Genomic DNA, 18,852 nt, shown 5'->3' on the forward strand with positions numbered 1-18,852 from the left:
TGGTCATTTGCCTAAGGCCACTTAGAAGAAGAAGAAGAGTTTGGATTTGATATCCCGCCTTTTACTCCCCTTCAGGAGTCTCAAAGCGGCTAACATTCTCCTTTCCCTTCCTCCCCCACAACAAACACTCTGTGAGGTGAGTGGGGCTGAGAGACTTCAAAGAAGTGTGACTGGCCCAAGGTCACCCAGCAGCTGCATGTGGAGGAGCGGAGACGTGAACCCGGTTCCCCAGATTACGTGACTACTGCTCTTAACCACTACACCACACTGGCTCTCTTAGTGGGCTTCATGGCCTTGCAGGTAGGGATCTAAGCCCAGGTTGCTCACATTCAGCCCCATAATAGAAGTCACTGCTCTACATTGGCTCTTGTGTACTTCAGCATAAATACTATATAAGGAGGCCAGACTGGAATGCAGTAGTCACCAGTCACACAACTGGACAGCTCAGTGCACTGCATCACACCACATCCTGGTAGGAGCCTCCTGGCGCAAGTTTAGCGACATTGTTCAAACCGGCTTTACCGGTCTGGGAAACAAAAATTGCCTGTAGCTGTGTTGATGTCTAATATCAATGAGAAAAACATAAAGCATGCTGGGACACGAGAGTAGGCCTAAGTGCCAAACAGAGACATTTTAAAGAGCTTACTACAAACAGCAGGCAGATCTAGTGGTTGGAGCCCTGCTTGACACACTGTTGCTCTAAGAGTGCTTAGGTGTCTAGGAGTTAGGCAGCACTTCCTTCCCCTTTCCTGATGTTTCCTTACCTGATAATTTTTGTGTTTCATGTGATCAGCAGCTATTTACTTTCACAAAATGCCCAAACTGCACAACATGTAAGGAGATCACATAAGAGGTACATGGTGGAGTAGTGACCAGATATTTCTGAAGTCACAGCTCTATTGTTTTACAGTGGTACCGCTAGTTATGAACTTAATTCATTCTGGAGATCCGTTCTTAATCTGAGACTGTTCTTAACTAAAGGCGTGCTTTCGCTAATGGGGCCTCTTGCTGCCACAGTGCCGCCGGTACACGATTTCCGTTCTCATCCTGGGGCAAAGTTCTCAACTCGAGGTAACTCTTCCATATTAGCGGAGTTTGTAACCTGAGGCTTTTGTAACTCAACGTACCACTGTATTGTGTTTGCTTCCTTGCTTTAATAGGTATTTTATTGCATTGGGGTATTTTTAAACAGCTATTACCCAGCCAAGTCAGAAATGGAAACAAACTGAAGGCAAGAGCTGCTTCCCATAACAACTGTATTATAATTACTACTTGCATTCTGAAAACTAGATTCTTTATCAAATCCTACAACTTTTCCTGCTGCCTTGGGATGGGGGAAACTCAGGCCTCTGTGTGTGTGCGCGCACAAACCGTTGACTTTTGCGCTGCTTGGAATGTAGCCTGTTGTATAAAGATAAGCAGGCTTTAAAAAAAATGCTGCTTGCATGAGAAACAAAACAAGGCACCATCGCTCCTGATCAGCCATCTTTAATTTAAAGTTGTAAACATGGATCAGAACTGGGTCACTAGAGGGTGCTTTTAACCTCCCTTGTTCCTGTAACTCTTTCCCCTCGAGCTGACATTCCTCAGGCTCGGAGCTGTGCCTCTAGGATAATATCCTTTCACCTAAAGGGCCAGCTAGTTCTCTTCATTGACCATGCCACTCAGGGGTGCTGCTCTCCTTAAGGCTGAGAGTGGCAGTGACAGCTCAAGTGGACGAGGAGTATGTGTACATGCGCATACGCACAAGAGAAATGGGACTGAGCAGCTGACAGGGTTTGGACATGTAGAGGTCCACTAATTTAGGAGCATGACTCTTGGTTACAAGCTACCTGGGACAAGTAAAGGCTGAACTTCCATCCCTAACCTCACAGCTCCAAAGAGCAGACAAAACAAAAACATAACAACTCAGTGGGCACTGGGAACCTGGGGGCAGGTTGTCTGATACTTGGCACTTGTGTTTGCAAGTGTGGATCACACGCTGAGCTTCCAGACTTCTACAGAGACGCCACCAGAGGCAGCAACGGCCATGTTTCCTTCAACACTGATCTGAAAAAGAGGAGAAAGGAAAGGGTGGGTGGTGGAGGAAATCTAAGTACAGTGAGCAAAAGTCACAGAAGCCAAAACACCCCCCCCCCCAGCACATAACCCCACATAACAAAGACAGCTATGGGTGCTTTCTCCCACAATCTCCCCTGCTCCCTTTCTCAGGTCGGGGGCCAATATAAAAAGTCTGTAACTAGGTTGACGAGCACCCCCGCAATCCTTACCCCATTTAGCACACAGTTGTGTGTTCGTGAACAGATGACCTTGGGCGGATCTGTGGGAACATGGATCTGGAAGAGAAATCCAAGAGGTTACGGTATAGAAGCTTAAAATCTAATGAAATGGAAAGTTGCGTTTCAGTACCACACAAACAATGGCTAAGTAGAGAAAATAGTGTATGGGACAGCGCAGATTGATTCAGAGTCACAAGGGTGTTGTACCAAGGCAACTATTTGGTAAGAAAACCTCCAAAAGAATGACCTGTGTGACTGAGAAAGACCAGGACTGCAACTGGTCTGCAATCAGGGACATGGAAACCTGGTATGAAAACAGCTTTGTGCGGGTTCTGGCCTTCCTTTATCATGGCTATGCCAAGCTATTAGTTCTCCCTCAGCTGGTGAGAGACTCCAAGGGGTTTGGCTGCTTTAGCTAGGAAGACTCATCTTTCATGCTCTGTCTTTCAGCCTGAAAAAAGGACAGGTTTTGCTTTGCCCCCACAGGTGAAGGATGGGATTGGGAAGCCCTGTCTCCTAGGCCTGTCTGTGGTTCAGACCTGTAACTTAAACACTACCACAATTCTTACACGCAGTGTCTTGTCAGTGGAAGTTGTGTAAAGTGCACCCAGTGAATGTTGGATTCCCGTGATCTGAGAGCGGTGACCCACATCGAAATACTGTGGAACAAAACAAAAACAGAGTGATGCTTTGAATGAGAGACAAATGCTAGTATGCTGCTGCTGCTTATTTTACAACTGGTTAGGCACTAGCAGTTCGAAAGCACCTCAAAGTGCAAGTAGATAAATAGGTACCGCTCCTGTGGGAAGGTAAACGGCGTTTCTGTGCGCTGCTCTGGTTCGCCAGAAGCGGCTTAGTCATGCTGGCCACATGGCCTGGAAGCTGTACGGCGGCTCCCTTGGCCAATAAAGTGAGATGAGCGCCGCAACCCCAGAGTCGGACACGACTGGACCTAATGGTCAGGGGCCCCTTTACGTTTAGGCACTAGTGATTTCTATACTATCAGCAAAACATGCTTATTTGGGTTCAGAAGCGACACTGGCAGAAGAAAAATGGCTCCAAATGGTCAAAACTCATGAGATTTCTAAGGTGAATCCCAGCAGTGTTATAAATATCTCTACAATCTACTGTAAAGCAACACCTTATGCTAGGCTATGCTTTGCAAAGCACAAGTAATTTCGTGGGTGGAGATTAGAGAAGTACCATATTTCTCCGCGATTCAACTTCTCAGCGTACCCGGATGTGCTGGAAACACCCTCCTTTGTTTTCAAAGACATACAGCTGCCCATTGTTGTCTCCAGCCCATAGCTGAGCACCATGGTATGACATGGTGAGGAGGTAAGAGTCCAGCTAGGGAAAGAATGGAACTCATGTCACTGGCATTAATCAAGGTATTGTACTAAAGTAAAGCAGATAGCTCAACTAAGTGAAATAGATGGTGTATGCTAAAGTAGAAAACAAAAGATGCCCCAAGTTACTTGCCAATATAAAATATGGGGCAAAATTCTTGAACCTAAATAAGGAAAATTAGCAGAACTGAGGCTAGGTTCAAACACAGTGCAAAACTATGGTTTGTGCTAACCATGAGCTTCCACATGAACAAGCAAACCATGGTTTAGAGCTGCTTTTCTGCCTTTAGTTTCCCATTTGGCTCAGCACTAAGCTTCAAAAGTTCACCCTTGAGTATTCGCTTGAGGTAGAGCTACTTCCATTTTCATGGTATAGCAGCCTCATCAGGCAAAACAATGACCCCAACAAACCACTCTGAATTCAGTCAGCACAGAGCTTCTGTCTGTGCTTTCAAAGCCTGGTTTGCCAGTCCCAAACCAACTGGGAGCAAGCTCATAATGCGAAACCATGGTTCAGCTAAAGCAACTGTGGTTTCATGTAATGCCTGAATGCAGCCTGACTGTAAAGCAAAAACCGCCCTCTGGAATGTCTCCCACATGGCCTTGCCGTATAAACTTAGGAGAGAAAAGGTCAGGCAAAAGCAATGCCAAGTTAAATAATACTTGGGCGAGGCCAGATCAAGGTCCCACTAAACTCAAGTCCCTCAACTTGGAATGTGTAGCTTCCTGAGCCATATGGCTCTGAGTTTTATTGAGCACAAGAACATACCTAATCTGAACACAAGTAAAAGCCTGGGATTTGGTTTGTAGTCCCAGACCTTCAACTAATACAGAAATAACTAGCACTCAAGCTCACAGGATTAAGGATTCTCCTGACAAACTCTGGAGAGAACACCCACAGATCCTGGTTTTCTAAGCTGCTTTCTAAGGAATTCTTGGCCATCCTCAGCACAAAAAGGAGAGTCAAAGTCTGTAGCTCACCTGTAGCCTCTGGAGGACACTGTTGGCCCTCCTGTCAAAACAGACCAGTGTTCGGTCCTCACTGCCAGAGAGAATGAAGTGCTCATCAGCTGCAAGTGATAGGACTGCACTGGAATGAAGCTTGCGGCTCTTCACTGGGGCTAGTGCAGCTGTGAGAGAGGACCAAGAGATGCATTAACAGAGCCCAGGCACTTACCCAAGTTCTGACAAAAGAAATGCCTCATTCAGCAAGCACCTCACAGATATTCTCTCTCCCTTGTAGGCCATAGTCTTCCAGCTGAAGTCACTTTCATTGGGCAATAACTAAGTAGCAGAGCTTCTGGGTGCTCTCTAGCCAGCTCTTCCCTACTCCTGGCAAATATTGGGGCAGGAGGCAAAGCTAACCATTGCAGTGATTAGATGTAGAACAGCAGCAAGGATTTCCTTTAAGCAGGTCATATTTTTCTAGCCTAAGCAAGTAGCGTTAAAAAACACTATTTCATTGCGCAGAGTTTTCTAGATAAGATGGCTGCCAGAAGCAGCTACGTGCTAGCCACTTATGTGAACTGAATGGAGGTATCTGGCTGGGTTTCCTGGCTGCCTGCCCCAGCCCTTCTCCTTCCCTCAGAGGAGATAGCAAACTTATCTATACGCCTGCCACCCCATAGGCACTGACTGCTTGCAAGTGAGCATGGCAGTTGCAGCTCAAAGCACCAGTATCCACAGGAAACAACTGACACTAACCTCGAGGGTCATATACTGACACCTTCTTGTCATAGGTTCCCGTGACTAGAATGTCAGGCAGATATGAAAGGCACAGCACAGCTGCTTTTCCTCTAGAACAAGACAAGAAGGGAAGAATCAGGTGAAGGGCCAGAGCACACACTTCAAATAATATATGAAAGTCAGTCAACCTCTGCTTAGCCTTAGACCTAGACCAATAGGATTTAGAAGTGGGATTTGCTAGTTCTCGTTTTGCTGCCTTCTATGCCATCCTGTAGGATGAAGCAACCATCCTCTTAACGCCTGCCACACATTAGCTGAGACTTCTGCCTCCCCTGACCTCACAAATCAGAAGAACTAATTCTTTCCTATATGCAATACACAACTTTCCCCCGTTTCTGCCCTCTCCTTAATTCCTTCATCTGGCTTTTTAGTGAGCTCTTGGTCACTAAAATCAATGAAGGTCTAGAGTACCCAGTGCTGTCACCAACACCTTAAATCCTTTACTACAGGGGCAAAGCGATCCTGAATGATTCCACTTTTTGCTCATCTTATTTAGAGGCAAGTTTTCGTACCCCACACCCTTGCCTCTAATCCTCCTTAGCAACATTCTGTTCTGCCTAAACAGAACAAGGCCTTCAGCCAAGACAAACCTCTCATGCATCAGCTTTGCCAAATAATGCCCCCACAGATTCAACACAGAACACTGCGATGAGGCATCATACTCAGCTGAACATGTAGCAAAACTCCAGGTTCTGCCACTCCCAAGTGCTACTCCATTCACAGGGGAGAGCACAGAGGCAACCTTACTTGATTTCTCCACACTGTTGTCCATTAGCAGCTATGTCCCACAGCTTCACTGTGCTGTCCCAGGAGCCAGAGCACACATGGTCATCTCTTGCAGCCAGTGACCAAACCCATCCCTATGCAGTGAAAAGAAAAAGCAAGAGCCATCGCTGCGCTTCAGTCCTTTGTTTAGTAACACTGTGATTATCATTCTGGTGACATGCAAAGAACTTGTGATCTTGCCCTACTGCAGAGGATAGCCCAAGAAGGTATGGACAGACCCAAATAATTAACTCTCTCCAGAAGATGAAAAAGGAATAGTTCATCTTTCTACTATCCTCCTGAACTGGAGAATGCAGCAAAGCAGACTAGCATGGATAGGGGACAATTGTGGGATTTCCCTTTTCAAAAGACAGACATTTCTAATACAACTCTGCTTGGGTGTGAGAAACTGGGTTTGGCTAAGTCAGGAAACAGACAGCAGTTCAGAATGGAGCAACTGGTCCAGCTTTGCATTACAGAATCTTTGAGCGTGGAATACACTGAACAGAAGTGCCTCAATATCTTCTCCCTTTCATAAAGGCTTGCTGCTCTCTAATCAGAAGGACAGGGAAGAAGTGCAGCCTTCAGATATCATCTCCTGCCTGGACAGGATAGGCCAGTTTTCCTCCAGGACAGACAACAACTATCCAGCCCCCTTCCCTCTCATAACAACTATTTACTGTGTGGCCAGATGCAAAAGGGTGTTGGCCATTTGGAGAGGCAACTTAAAGCTTTTTACACTTCTAACAGACGACCAGTCTATTTTAGACTAACAAGCTGTGTTTTCTGAAGGGACAGGAAAGGTAAAAGAATGCTGGGACAATTAGTAATGTAAAGGAGGTGGTGTTGATATTAAGAAGAGTGAGAACGGGAAGCAGTTGTACGGTGGGAGAACTGCCACTCACTGCAAGGCAGTGCCAGGTAAGAAACAGATTGATCTGGGAGAACTGGCCTTGAATCTTTCAGAGGGGGATGTATGTGTGGAAATTTTGAGCTGATATGCTATTTCTGCTACTCATTAATCTTCTGTGTATTTAAGTGTTCTAGACGTTAGCAACAGTAGTGCTTCTGGATTAAACATTTACAGGATAGGATAATTATAGAATTAAAGTACTACCACTACATGACCTAGGGGCCATAGACTCCAGACTCTGGTTACCTTGTGTGTGCCATTGCGCTCTGTCCCCAGTGCCTTCACCAGCACTTTTTCTGGTGCTTTGCCTAGCTCTCTCAGGTCCCACAAATTGACATTTCGGTCCCGGGAACCTGAGACACAGAGCTTCCCACCCTGGATACAATGAAAAACAACTGATTACTGTAAAAGCTGAGACACTGTCCCTCCTTCTTAAGATACTTCAACAAACAATATACAGGGTAGTGATATTCCAGCACATTGCAAAGTCATACGAAAATGTATCACCAAAGCAACTATTCCAGAGTAAGGAGTGTGAATAAGCAAACAAATAAATCACAGAAGAAGTCTTTTTCTTTCAGTCAATGGTGTATTAGTAGAAGCAACATCAACTCGTAAATCAACCTAAAGACGCTGTTCCGGTACAACCAGTGTTTCTTCCCATAAGAGGCTTAATCATCGAGCTGTATAATGTAGTCTAGACAATATACAATCAATAGTTTAGACAAATCTGTCCCTCTGTGCATTTATTCCATAAGAAGAACAGAAAGAGGCTATGTAGCCTTCTATTTGCTGGCCTTCCTTCTTGAGGCAGGCACTAAAAAAAACAAAAAAAAACACCTCTGCATGAAGGATATGCACAAGGACTTCCACATCAGGGCTTCTCCCTTCACCCCACACATCTACCGAAATTGGCTCAGGGTTGGCGGGGCAGGAGAACCCCCAGAACAGCGCATGGAGGGAGGAGACCAGGATAATTCTTCCTACCCTCCATTCATGGAAGCCTTGGCTGGATCACATACCTTCCCTATGTGGAAGAACACAACTGGACACAACCCACTGACTGTATAATTTTCAAACTGAACACTGTAATCATAAATGTTAACTTGAAAAAAAAAGTAGTTAAGGTGCATGCCATTGCTGGTACTCCACTCAGCATACCGGACCATGAATCCTCCCAGCTAAAATATTCTGGGTTGTAACCAACAAAATTATTGCATGAGCAGTGGAACAACTTCTCTCTCCTTCTCCTCTAGCTCTGGGGGTCTCCCAACCCTCCAAAGCAGATTTAGGGGTGCGCACTGGGGGATGATGCAAAGTTTTGTTGAGTGAGCTAAAATTGTTCCACTCATGCCATGTCCACTGTCAGTCTTAGAGGTTTAAATTCAGAGTCAGCCCTCTCTTCTAAGGAATGGAATGCAATGTGTAAGAAATGGAACTTCTGCTGACAATTTAGATGAATGAATTTTGTAAGACTGATTTCTCAGATGAGTAATCACAGAGAGGTTATGACAAAATAATATTTCAGAACACACTCCTAACTTCATGACTGCTTGTTCACAGACTCTATCAATCCTTAATATTGTACAAATAAAAGCAGCACAGAAAATGTGACTTTTACCTGGAGCAGCAGCACAGAGTCAACTGATGCAAAGTGTCCCTCAGCAAGGGAAAAGTGCTCTGTGTTCCTGCCATTTTCTGCCCATTGTTGGAGGTGCTCCTCTAGTTCAATGCAGGCAGCTGGCCAGTTAAAGGCATCATCTGCTGAGACGTGAAAAAGGCATAAAGAGATGCTATTCTTCCTTTGGGCTTTGCAGAACAAACTCAGGCAAGGCAAGCAAATGTATATACAGTGGTACCTTGGGTTACAGACGCTTCAGGTTACAGACACTTCAGGTTACAGACTGCGTTAACCCAGAAATAATACCTTGGGTTAAGAACTTTGCTTCAGGATACAAACAGAAATGGTGCTGCAGTGGCGCAGCAGCAGTGGGAGGCCCCATTAGCTAAAGTGGTGCTTCAGGTTAAGAACAGTTTCACGTTAAGAATGGACCTCCGGAACGAATTAAGTTCTTAACCCGAGGTACCACTGTACTGTATCTTATTTACAACATTATCCATTGCTTTTCCATACAAGTGTCCTCAAAGAGAGAAAACAGTAGTTATATAACCATAAAAGTGGGTTTTATCAATTCGGAAAACTTTGGAGACTGAAAGGACATTATCTTTAATTGCAGAGCCAGCACTCAGCACTATCAGTTTGGTGTCAACATTACACCCAATTCTGGGCTCAACTGTAACTCTCTAAAAATTAAAGGCAGGTTTTCAATTTGAAACAAAAGAGGCATGGAATCTAAAGAGCAAGAATGGGCAGGAAGACACTTAGCCACAAATGTTTATAGAATAATGTTTAAAAACCCACAGGAATACAGTGGTACCTCGGGTTAAGAACTTAATTCTGGAGGTCCGTTCTTAACCTGAAACCTGAGGTACCACTTTAGGTAATGGGGCCTCCCGCCGCCACCGTGCGATTTCTGTTCTCATCCTGAAGTAAAGTTCTTAATCCGAGGTACTATTTCTGGGTTAGCAGAGTCTGTAACCGGAAGCACCTGTAACCGGAATCGTCTGTAACCCGAGGTACCACTGTACTAACGTCCATCCATTTCAGCCTCCCTATCTGAAATAACAGTGATTTCAGCTGCCAGTCGCCTGGAACAGCAGAGTTGAAGGGCAGCATATTCTGGATTCTGCTATTGGACACAGCCAGTGAGACCAACAGACCCCACCCACTGTCCAAAGAAGGAGCAGCTGCAAGGAGTTTACTCCCTGCCAGAAAAAAAACCTCGTAAGAACTTTGGCGTCTAAGAACACATGAGTTCGCTTTATTCCTCCTCCATGCCCAATCCCATTTCTTTTTGTGCTGTGTCTTTTAGAACGCAGGTCTGAGAACAGTGATTATCTTATTATTGACAAAGCTGATCTGGAAAGGTTAGTTCATACTTGAGTTAAGAAGAGAATAAAACATGGTAGACAGAAAGGGAACCCACCTTCCACAACTGGATAGCTGCTGCCGATCCTCTTCAGCAGACGAATTCTCCAAGTGACTTCATCCTGCAGAATGTCCCTCAGTGTCTTGCAGACCAAAGGAAGGACACCCAGGACAAATCTGGGCTGCAGGTAGGAACAGATCTCCAAGATCAGCTCCAGAGGAAGAGATAACAGCCCTGAAGCTGTATCATCACTAACAGGAGACTTTTTCAGTTCCAGAGGAGGAGACCTGTGATCTGATACTTGGGCCTTATCACTTACTGAGAGAGATGTGGGAGGAAGGCACTGGGATGCCTGACTAGACTGGCTTGAAGATCCAAGAACACGTTCAATGTATTCCTGGGCCTGGGTATCTGGATCCGCTTTGCTCTCTGTGTCAGAATCATTATCAGAGTCTTGGTGTTCAGTAGAAGAATCAGGAGGAGCATCCATACCTGGATCAAGAACAAAAAGTGAGAGCTATGGTAAAATGTAAATCTATAATCATATACTACAGTTGTACCTCAGAAGTCGAATAGAAACTGTTCCAGAAGTCCATTTGACTTCCAAAATGTTTGAAAACCAAATTGCAGCTTCTGATTGGCTGCAGGAAGCTCTTGCAGCCAATCAGAAGCTGCGGAAGCACCATCAGATGTTCAGGTTCCAAAGGAACGTTTGCAAACCAGAACAATCACTTCCAGGTTTGCAGTGTTCGGGAGTCAAAACGTCCGAGTTCCAGGGCTTTTGGGATCCAAGGTATGACTGTATTTTACTACTATCACTGTAATTTTTCAGTAAGGGTACAACTATTTTTAATGGACAACAGATGTTCTATGAAGTGTAAGCAAAAAATATATTTTTACATGGGGCCTGTGCTTTTATCTACCAAACCACAGGTGTAACTTCTTAAAAAAATAAACAACTAAATGGACAACTGGAAGAATAAGATCTTAGTTTATTAGTACATTTAATCCAATGAGCTCAAGTTGGCTCTCCTGCTCCCCATTTTATCCTCACAACAATCCTGTGAGGAAGGCTATGCTTTGAGACAATGGCTGGTCCAAAGTTCCCAGTGAGCTTCATGGCAGAGTCGGGATTTTACCCTTGGACTCCAAGGTCCTAGTCCAATACACTAACCACTACACCATGTCTATGCTTAGTGGTTCTCAAAGGTGGGGCAGGAGACGATGGCAAGTGTGGCAGAAAGATTCAAGGACTATCAAAGAAACAATTTAAAATTTCAGTGTAGTGTAGTATATACGGATATACAATCAGAAACAGTATCTATGCCTCTCTTCAAGAGCATTGGCTATTTTTCTGCAGTTCTCCACGACAAATTGAAGTGAACAGGGATTTTCAACTCTGACAAATTTGAAAGATCAGAAAAGAGAAAGGTTTCTTTGTGTTGATGAGATGTGTTTGTTTCAAATTAGACCTAATATAAATGAGATTACCCAGCAAACGCAAACTCACGCCCCTCTCACTGAGGTATATACTTTGTGAATCGCCCTGAGATCTATGGATGAAGGATGGCATTATAAAATATGCAAGAGGCTCGTTTACAATTATATTTTGGGAATGATTCATGTTCTTACGTAGCTGTATTGTTTTATACAGCAGAACCTGCATGTGGATAAGGAAATTGGGGGCAGAGCACACTATCGCCCCTTTTTCGCACTGACAGGTCGGAAAGGAGCCATGTTCTCTTTCCTAAGTACAGTAATAGAGATGATAAGCAAGTGGAGGAGGAATTATTACTTCCGCTTCCCAATCCAAGAATCATCCTGCAGAAGTCCGGGAGGCAAAGCCAGAGGACGTTGCAGGCAGGTGCAAAGAGAAATGCCAAATCCAACTCGCAGGTAATCCCATAAACAGCGCAGGAGTCACACCCGCCCCGGAAGCCATGGAAAAGGCTGGCGGAGACGGCGGAGACCGACGCCCGCCCGCCCTCCTTCCACCCCGCGGTGCTTTCCTGCCTCCTTTCTGCCCCATGGCCCCTCTCACCCGTGGGCCGAGCTGCCTCGACCTTTCTCCCAAAGCGGAGCGGCGAGTATCATGGAGTCAGGGCAGCCTCTCCAGGATCCTGACAGGGCTGAGCCGCCGCCTTCTCGCGTCTCGTCTCCAAGGAGAAAACACTTCCGGCGCGGCGTAGTGACGTCAGAAACTCGTCTCTCTGCCGAGTCCGACCATTTCAGGCCAGGCGGCTCCGCGCTGCCTTCGGGACCACTGCGGCGTGTTGCGTGTCGGGGGCCGCGGAGCAACCCAGGGCTGCTAAAGCGGCGTTTTCGCGCAGCGGCAGCTGCCTCCGGTCAACAGGATCAGGTCGAGGCCGCTTAGGCGTGCCAAAGGAAGGCCTGGCTTCCCTCTTAGTAGGCACGTAAGAGCACAGGATCGCCATTTCAGTATTGTCCGAGTAGTTATAGTACTATCTTGTAAGCTTAGTTTATTCCTTTGCCGTAACTGGCTGCGATTTGCTAATGGTTAGTAAGACAAACATGGACAGCTCAAAAGACAAGATTAAGAACATGTCTTCAGACTAGGCTTTAAAGAATAATATAAGGCAACTGCAGCCATTCATAAAGTTTTGGAATACAGTAGTTGTTTTCATCATAGAACTGTAGAGTTGGAAGGGACCACTAGGGTATGAGTCCAACCCTCTGCAATGCAGGAATCTCTTGCCCAACGTGGGGCAATGTCTTTTAAAACTACAAACTGACATGCATTTGAGTGACATGTTCTAATCAGTAAATTTTAGTATGAGCCAATAGGGACGTTCGCAATCAATGAATGTACAGTCCATGTGTTGAGCTGGACAAAGGAAAAAATGTGCACTCTTCCACACATAACACTTCTGTATGTACAGACAGCTTGCACCAGTGTTCAGTGCAATGTGTGAACATGCCCAATATGCTGGTGTCAGATTTTTTTACCCAAGAAAATGGGAATTGGATAATCTACACACATAACCTTCACACTGGTAAATAAAAATGTAACAGAGCTTATGTCAACAGAACTTACCAAAAGCCCTTAAGCATCAAGGTCTAATTTTCTGAACATGTTAGTCACCAGTGAGGAAGAACTTGTTCAGAAAAGTGAATTACTACTGTTAGCCATACTAATAACTCAATAGTAGTATATTAATTAACAACACAAGCTTTTTAATGGTAGGTAAAGGGACCCCTGACAGTTAAGTGGAGTCGTGAACGACTCTGGGGTTGTGGCGCTCATCTCGCTTTACAGGCTGAGGGAGCCGGCGTTTGTCCGCTCCACAGTTTTTCCGGGTCATGTGGCCAGCATGACTAAGCTGCTTCTGATGCACCCATGTCCCTTTTTTAATGACAGTTACTGTATATTTAGAATGGGAACAGGTATTTTACCATTCTCTCCTACTGAAGCCCACTAGGCTTGCCAGGACCTTATGCTGTTTCAAAAGGACTGCAAGTCAGTCTCGCCCCTAGAATTCAATGTAGATATGGATTTCTCAGGAAACTGCCTTTCTAACCTGCCCTTTTCTGAAAAGTTTGTTGAGAATCTGCATTGATTTCCTGTTGACCTGGACTCAATTCAAGGTGCTGGCCAATAAAGCCAAAGGGATTTAAGCAGCTTCAGCCTTTATTGGCAAAGACATACAACTAAGGATTAGAGGTAGCACTCCAAGGTAAATCACGAATTAATGATGTCACTTTGGGATATTTATATGTGGTGGAAATACAATTACATCATCCCACATAACACTGGTGCACTTATGAGCTAATGTGTGTATAATCATTCTACCAATATAAAAGTTGGCATTGTCACAATTTGAAAATTCTATTAAATCCAACTAGAAGAGGGTTTGCAGCTTCCCACGTGATGTCAGAAGTACTACCCTCATAATAGAGTAGGTCAATAGAAGAGTTAGTAAAGACTTAATAAAATTAAGTTTCAACTTATACGGGTTATATCATGGACCTAGTGCATAAAGCCAAATTTGTGTACTGTATAGTCAAAACACACTTTCCCAAGGTGAGTGCAGTGGCAGGTGAGATTGCCAAGATTCCCCCTGCCCCTCAGACACCCACCCCGTTTTAATTTTTTTCTGGGTAAGCATGTAAAGCTGAATTCACAAAAGTTAAATGTGTTTAAATTGTGAGTTGATTGGTGTGTTTTTTTGAATTCTACAGTAAGAGAGGCTCTTCAGCCTGGTTCAATTTTCTGGCCACTCAGACCTGTGCCAGAAATATACAAAACATTCAGTTATGGGGTGAAAAACTGGGCAGAAACATCGAAACTGGAGTCACAAGAATTTTTAGTTGACAAAAAAATTATACATAAAATGAGAAAAATCTCATTTGAGCAAGGTGCAAGCAGCTGCTTCAACACTAGGTACACTGCAGTTCCACCATTGGAAACATTACGGCACATTTACAAATATACAAATCCAGGATTAACGAACAGGAGGCAATACTAGAAGCACTTGTACAAAAGACAAATTTCATTTCAAGAGGCAGTCAGGTCAAGTAGCTTAAACTTCACTGGATGAATGAAGAGTTCACAAGCCTTCAGTTGAGAAGCACAAGCCAGGACTCTGCCTGCCATCTGTGCACATTTCTTGCCCATTTAAAAAACCAATTGCTTCCCAAATAGAACCCTCTGGCTTTCCCCGTTGCAGGATAGGGAAAGTTGAAACTGAGGCACGAGAGGGAACGCTTGTAATAAAATCATTAAAATGCAAAGAACTAGCTGATTGCTTCCAGAGACCTGCTCGAGTTCCACACTATTAAAAAGACGAATTGAGGAATGCATTTGCAAGTTTACTATCATTTTTTTTTTTTGAACTAGCTATCCTAGAAGAGTGCAGGGATGTCCCTAGCAACTGGATTCAAGGATTAGGAGAGCAGCTTTCACTTAGGTATGTGCTGTCTCCAAGTTAAAAAAAAAGCCTGCACAATAATGCCCCAGCAAATTCTATGACAAATCTCCAAGAACTGCAAGCACTACATGTGAAACAGAGGCCAGGGATAGAAAGAAAAAGGAGATGGGAGGGGATATCAGTGAAGTTTAAGTTACTGAGCAATCTCACAAATACACTTTCAGAAATTCACCCCACTATACTCAGTGTCACTGTCAATTGCTGTCAAAGAAAGCATCTCCTTATCCCAGAACGCGGGTGTCCATCCTCTGTCACATGTATCTTCTTCAGTCATCCCACCACTGTATCTACCATCACCAAAGCAATACAGGATATGAGGCACAGTTCAACCCAGTTGTCTGGCTACCAATCCTGATGCTGCTCAAGTTCCGTTGGGATCTGCTCTGAAGAAAGCTGGGGCTGGGGCTCAGTTCACTTGTCTCTTCTTCCTCAGCACGCTGCCTGCTGGCAATCATTTCCTTGGGCAAACTCTATTCATGTTGACTCTGCAGAATATTCCTGGTGACTATTTTTTCATCCCCAGCACTTCCCACTTTTCCAGAAGTTGCTCTCATCAGGTGAAGCAGTATCCCCTTTCCCCCACAACCTAGCTGCCTTTGGGAAAACAGGCTTGCTTCCACTTCACATCCTCTTCACTTACAATTAAAAAGCTATGGCTTCACTAACTCAAATTCATTCAGCAAACCCCAGATTCTATTTCCAGGGACCGAACAGATTTGGGTCTAATGAGAATTATTTAAGACAGCAACTCCACTAAGCATGCAGCAAAAGCTACGAGCTTCCACTGGCCATGCATGGAGGGCTCTATTTTATTAATTCCTCTATGCTTTGCTATGTTTACTGCTCCTTTTGTAAACCAAAGTGGTGGATGCGGCATAGAACTCCCTTAAGACAGAAAGTTTAAATCACCATTATGTATGTACAAATGCCATTCTGACCCCCAATAGCGCAGGATACAACATAACGTGTGCCATATAAAAATGACCGAGTGCACACTGGTCTCCGCCAGCCTTTGGCCTATGGACAGATGGAATTCAGTTTCCTTCCTTGCTCTCTCCTGCCTCCTGCAGCTGAAGTAATGCAATAGCAGTGTCACAAAGTAACAGCTGAACAACAGGGTAACAGATTCATTGCACTGCGGCATCTTCTTAAAAAATAAAGACATGCTTCTCCAACAGTATTTCTTATGATAGGGACTGCTCCCTAGATGGCTGGCAGGTCCCCACAAAGTCAGAGGCTGCCTTTGCTCCAAGCATCACATCCAGCACACAGTGCCATGGCAACTATGGCAAAAGGGGTTTGTGGGTTTCCTTAAGATTCCTAGATGAAAATGCTTACACTTAGTCATTATGGGCTACTCACAGGTTCACTAGTCTACTTCTTGGTCACCATGCAGTCTTGAAAAGGTGAATAGCTGATCTCTTGAACACCGGTGACTGGAAATATACAGCAGTATAACCCCCTTGGATTGAGTTTTAACTCTTCCCTCTTCATCAGCTGGTTTTAAACCATTGTATCTTTTAATCCCATTTTAACATCTTAAACCCGATCCTTTATTTATTATTATTATTTATTATTAGCTAGTCCTTTATGATGGCCCCTAGTTAGATCCCCTTCTCAAGAGTGTTGCAGTTTAAGATTGCTCCCCTTTCTCAGCCCAGGTCCGAGTCCCACCCCACCCCATTCCACCAACGATGGCCTCTGAGTAGAGACCTTTTCCTTCCGCTAGTGAGATACCCTGGTTTTTGTTTAAATTGGTCACGGAGGCCCACCCTCCCCCCCAACTTTGTAAATTTCAGGAGATGGGGAGTGAAGTCATTTTATGTCCCACAATGCTCTTCCCGTCCTCCCTAACCCCCCATTAACAGGGATTTGTAACACTGGGTTGTGGACGAGTTCCCAGTATTCCTCCCAGCGCACACAGGAACCTGAGAAAAAAAGACAGTCAGTATTAAATAAAAGTAACCAGCAGAGCACATTAGAGCCTGACTCCCCCTTTCACAGCATGTTGCTCATGCTATCTACTAGTATGTCTGCAGGATACACAGCCACAACTAACTTGGGCAGACTGATTGCTGCACTGGCAAATTGGGGTCAAAGCCGGAGTAGGGTGGACTTTGAACTCTTCCGCTACATTAATTCATAAGCAAATATTAATACGGAAGGCCGAAACCTCAAATTATCAGGATAAGAGGAATTGTGGCTGGGGAATGTGGGCTTTCCTGCACTGCCATCTCCTGACACATCCCACAAGGGTAGTAGATTGCTTCCTATATGGGATATTTGATCTCCACATTCACATTCTCAAGAGCCTCTGCTCAGTATCACTGAAGCACAGATTCTGCATCACTGAGAGGACAACTGACTACAAGCTGGCCTACATCTTTCCATCTCAATTAGCTCCAACATTCAATTCATTCTTCCTACTTTGGTCACTCCATTCCCTTCTTAGGGCTTTTCTCCCTCTCCCATCTCACCGAATATGGGACTTACCGAGTACGGTTTCACTGTTTGCCTAGACCCCATAGAATGCAGCTAACCTCTCCTTCAGCAGTGGAGGAAACTGCTCTGAAAACTGCTGCCAGTTCTCCTCCCCAACTTGATCTTTGAAGCCATGAAGAATCTGAGAAAGAAGAAGAGATCATCACAAGTGGAAAATAGCTATCACACTCTGTCCCCCAACTCTAGCCTCCCATGGGCTCAGAGAGAACTAGGAGACCTGGTATTTACACTCTGTGTCAAGAGTGGGAAACTTGTTAACCTTGCTTAAAACCTTAACTGAAACATACACAAGTGGCCCCAAGTTTGTTTTGCAGAGCTCAACTGGATTTAGCAGTTGCATATCAAGTGTATACACACAGGAACTCCAATCTGTAGTTATGAGACACGAGAGGAAGGCTAGAACCCAGAAGTGGAAATATCAGGAAAATAATTTTTGGCTAAATGGTAGAAGGAACTTCCTGCGGGAAGAGCTGTTTGGCAGTGGAAACAAACTGCCTTAGGAAAGTGCAGGGAAGAGGGTTCTCCTTTGTTCGAGGTATTTAAGAACTCTGGATGACCCTCTCTCAAGAATGCTGTAGTTGCATCCTCCACAGGACTGGAACAGAGGATCTTCTCTGTGATTATAATCCCACTTGTCAGAGTTGCTCCCCGATCCTAGCTCACAGAGGATCACGCTAGCCAGCGATCATTAAGTAAAAGTCTTTATTGAGTTACAGTTTCCATTCTCAAGCTGCTGCGTGCAACTCTACGTCTTATGGTTAGATCGGCGAAGCTCCGTCTGAGTCTCCGCCCCTTGCGCACCAACTTAATATCCTAGCCCTGCTCCACCTTTTCCGCCTGACAGTTCTCCTCTGGGTCCCTCTGCCCCCCGGGGTCTCTTCCCTCCGGGATTCCTCTGACGCCGACCCCCTGGACTCTCCTGTCTCCTTGCGCCGGGCTTTAGGACCTGGCTCCCTTTCCGGGCTGCCTACTGCGTCACTTTCCTGTGCATTTGAACTTGGCGCGCGTGCCCAACCTTCCACCTTCCGTCTGACCGTTTCTTCGCTCCCCGATGGAGGTGTGGCCACTCCTGACTCGTGCCCTCCCTCCTGTTGTGAGCTGCCAGCACTTGATCCCTGGCGCCCTTCCTCTTCCCTGCTCTCTGGCGGTGACGCTGGTCCCGATTTCCAACTGCTCCCCTCTGAGTCCCCTCTGGCTCTATCTTCCTGGGGTGTCCCCCTAGGCTCCCCCCTTGCCCTGGCCACTGGTGCTCCTTTCTGTGAATCTTCTGATTCACTGGAAAGACTCGGAGATCTCGGGTCGTCGTCATCACTCATCTTTTCTTCTGCCTCCTCCCCCTCGCTCTCTGTTTCCTCCCTT

At 45.2% G+C, this 18,852-nt stretch overlaps 2 protein-coding genes across 6 annotated transcripts in view; both read right to left on the reverse strand.

The window, feature by feature from the left end:
• Positions 1 to 1,472: 1,472 nt before the first annotated feature.
• FBXW9 (F-box and WD repeat domain containing 9) lies at positions 1,473 to 12,235 on the reverse strand. 4 transcript variants are annotated; one of them, XM_082214737.1, is made up of 11 exons: positions 12,084 to 12,235; positions 10,100 to 10,534; positions 8,674 to 8,816; positions 7,299 to 7,427; positions 6,122 to 6,234; positions 5,333 to 5,424; positions 4,610 to 4,758; positions 3,516 to 3,629; positions 2,849 to 2,938; positions 2,271 to 2,336; positions 1,473 to 2,049 (listed from the first exon to the last, which is right to left on the reverse strand). In XM_082214737.1, exons 2-11 carry the CDS (start codon positions 10,530 to 10,532, stop codon positions 1,975 to 1,977), a joined length of 1,404 nt encoding a protein of 467 aa, XP_082070863.1. In that variant the 5' UTR covers positions 10,533 to 10,534; positions 12,084 to 12,235; the 3' UTR covers positions 1,473 to 1,974. The 4 variants fall into 4 exon arrangements, 2 of the variants coding, with proteins under 2 accessions (XP_082070863.1, XP_082070864.1); XM_082214738.1 differs by having other exon boundaries at positions 8,674 to 8,813; positions 12,084 to 12,234; XR_014217347.1 differs by lacking the exon at positions 2,849 to 2,938 and having other exon boundaries at positions 2,031 to 2,049; positions 3,483 to 3,629.
• A 2,115-nt stretch (positions 12,236 to 14,350) lies between these two features.
• TNPO2 (transportin 2) overlaps positions 14,351 to 18,852 on the reverse strand; it is a 32,839-nt gene continuing 28,337 nt past the window's right edge. For both annotated transcript variants that reach the window (XM_082214699.1, XM_082214700.1), the window contains exons 24-25: positions 17,485 to 17,614; positions 14,351 to 16,919 (exon numbers count right to left, since the gene is read on the reverse strand). In XM_082214699.1, the coding sequence (XP_082070825.1) occupies positions 17,507 to 17,614 (108 nt within the window). In that variant the 3' untranslated portion in view covers positions 14,351 to 16,919; positions 17,485 to 17,506. The remainder of the gene's footprint in view (positions 16,920 to 17,484; positions 17,615 to 18,852) is intronic.

This window comes from Podarcis vaucheri, assembly GCF_965113315.1.
Source record: "Podarcis vaucheri genome assembly, chromosome: 2".
Classification (NCBI taxonomy): Eukaryota; Metazoa; Chordata; class Lepidosauria; order Squamata; family Lacertidae; genus Podarcis; species Podarcis vaucheri.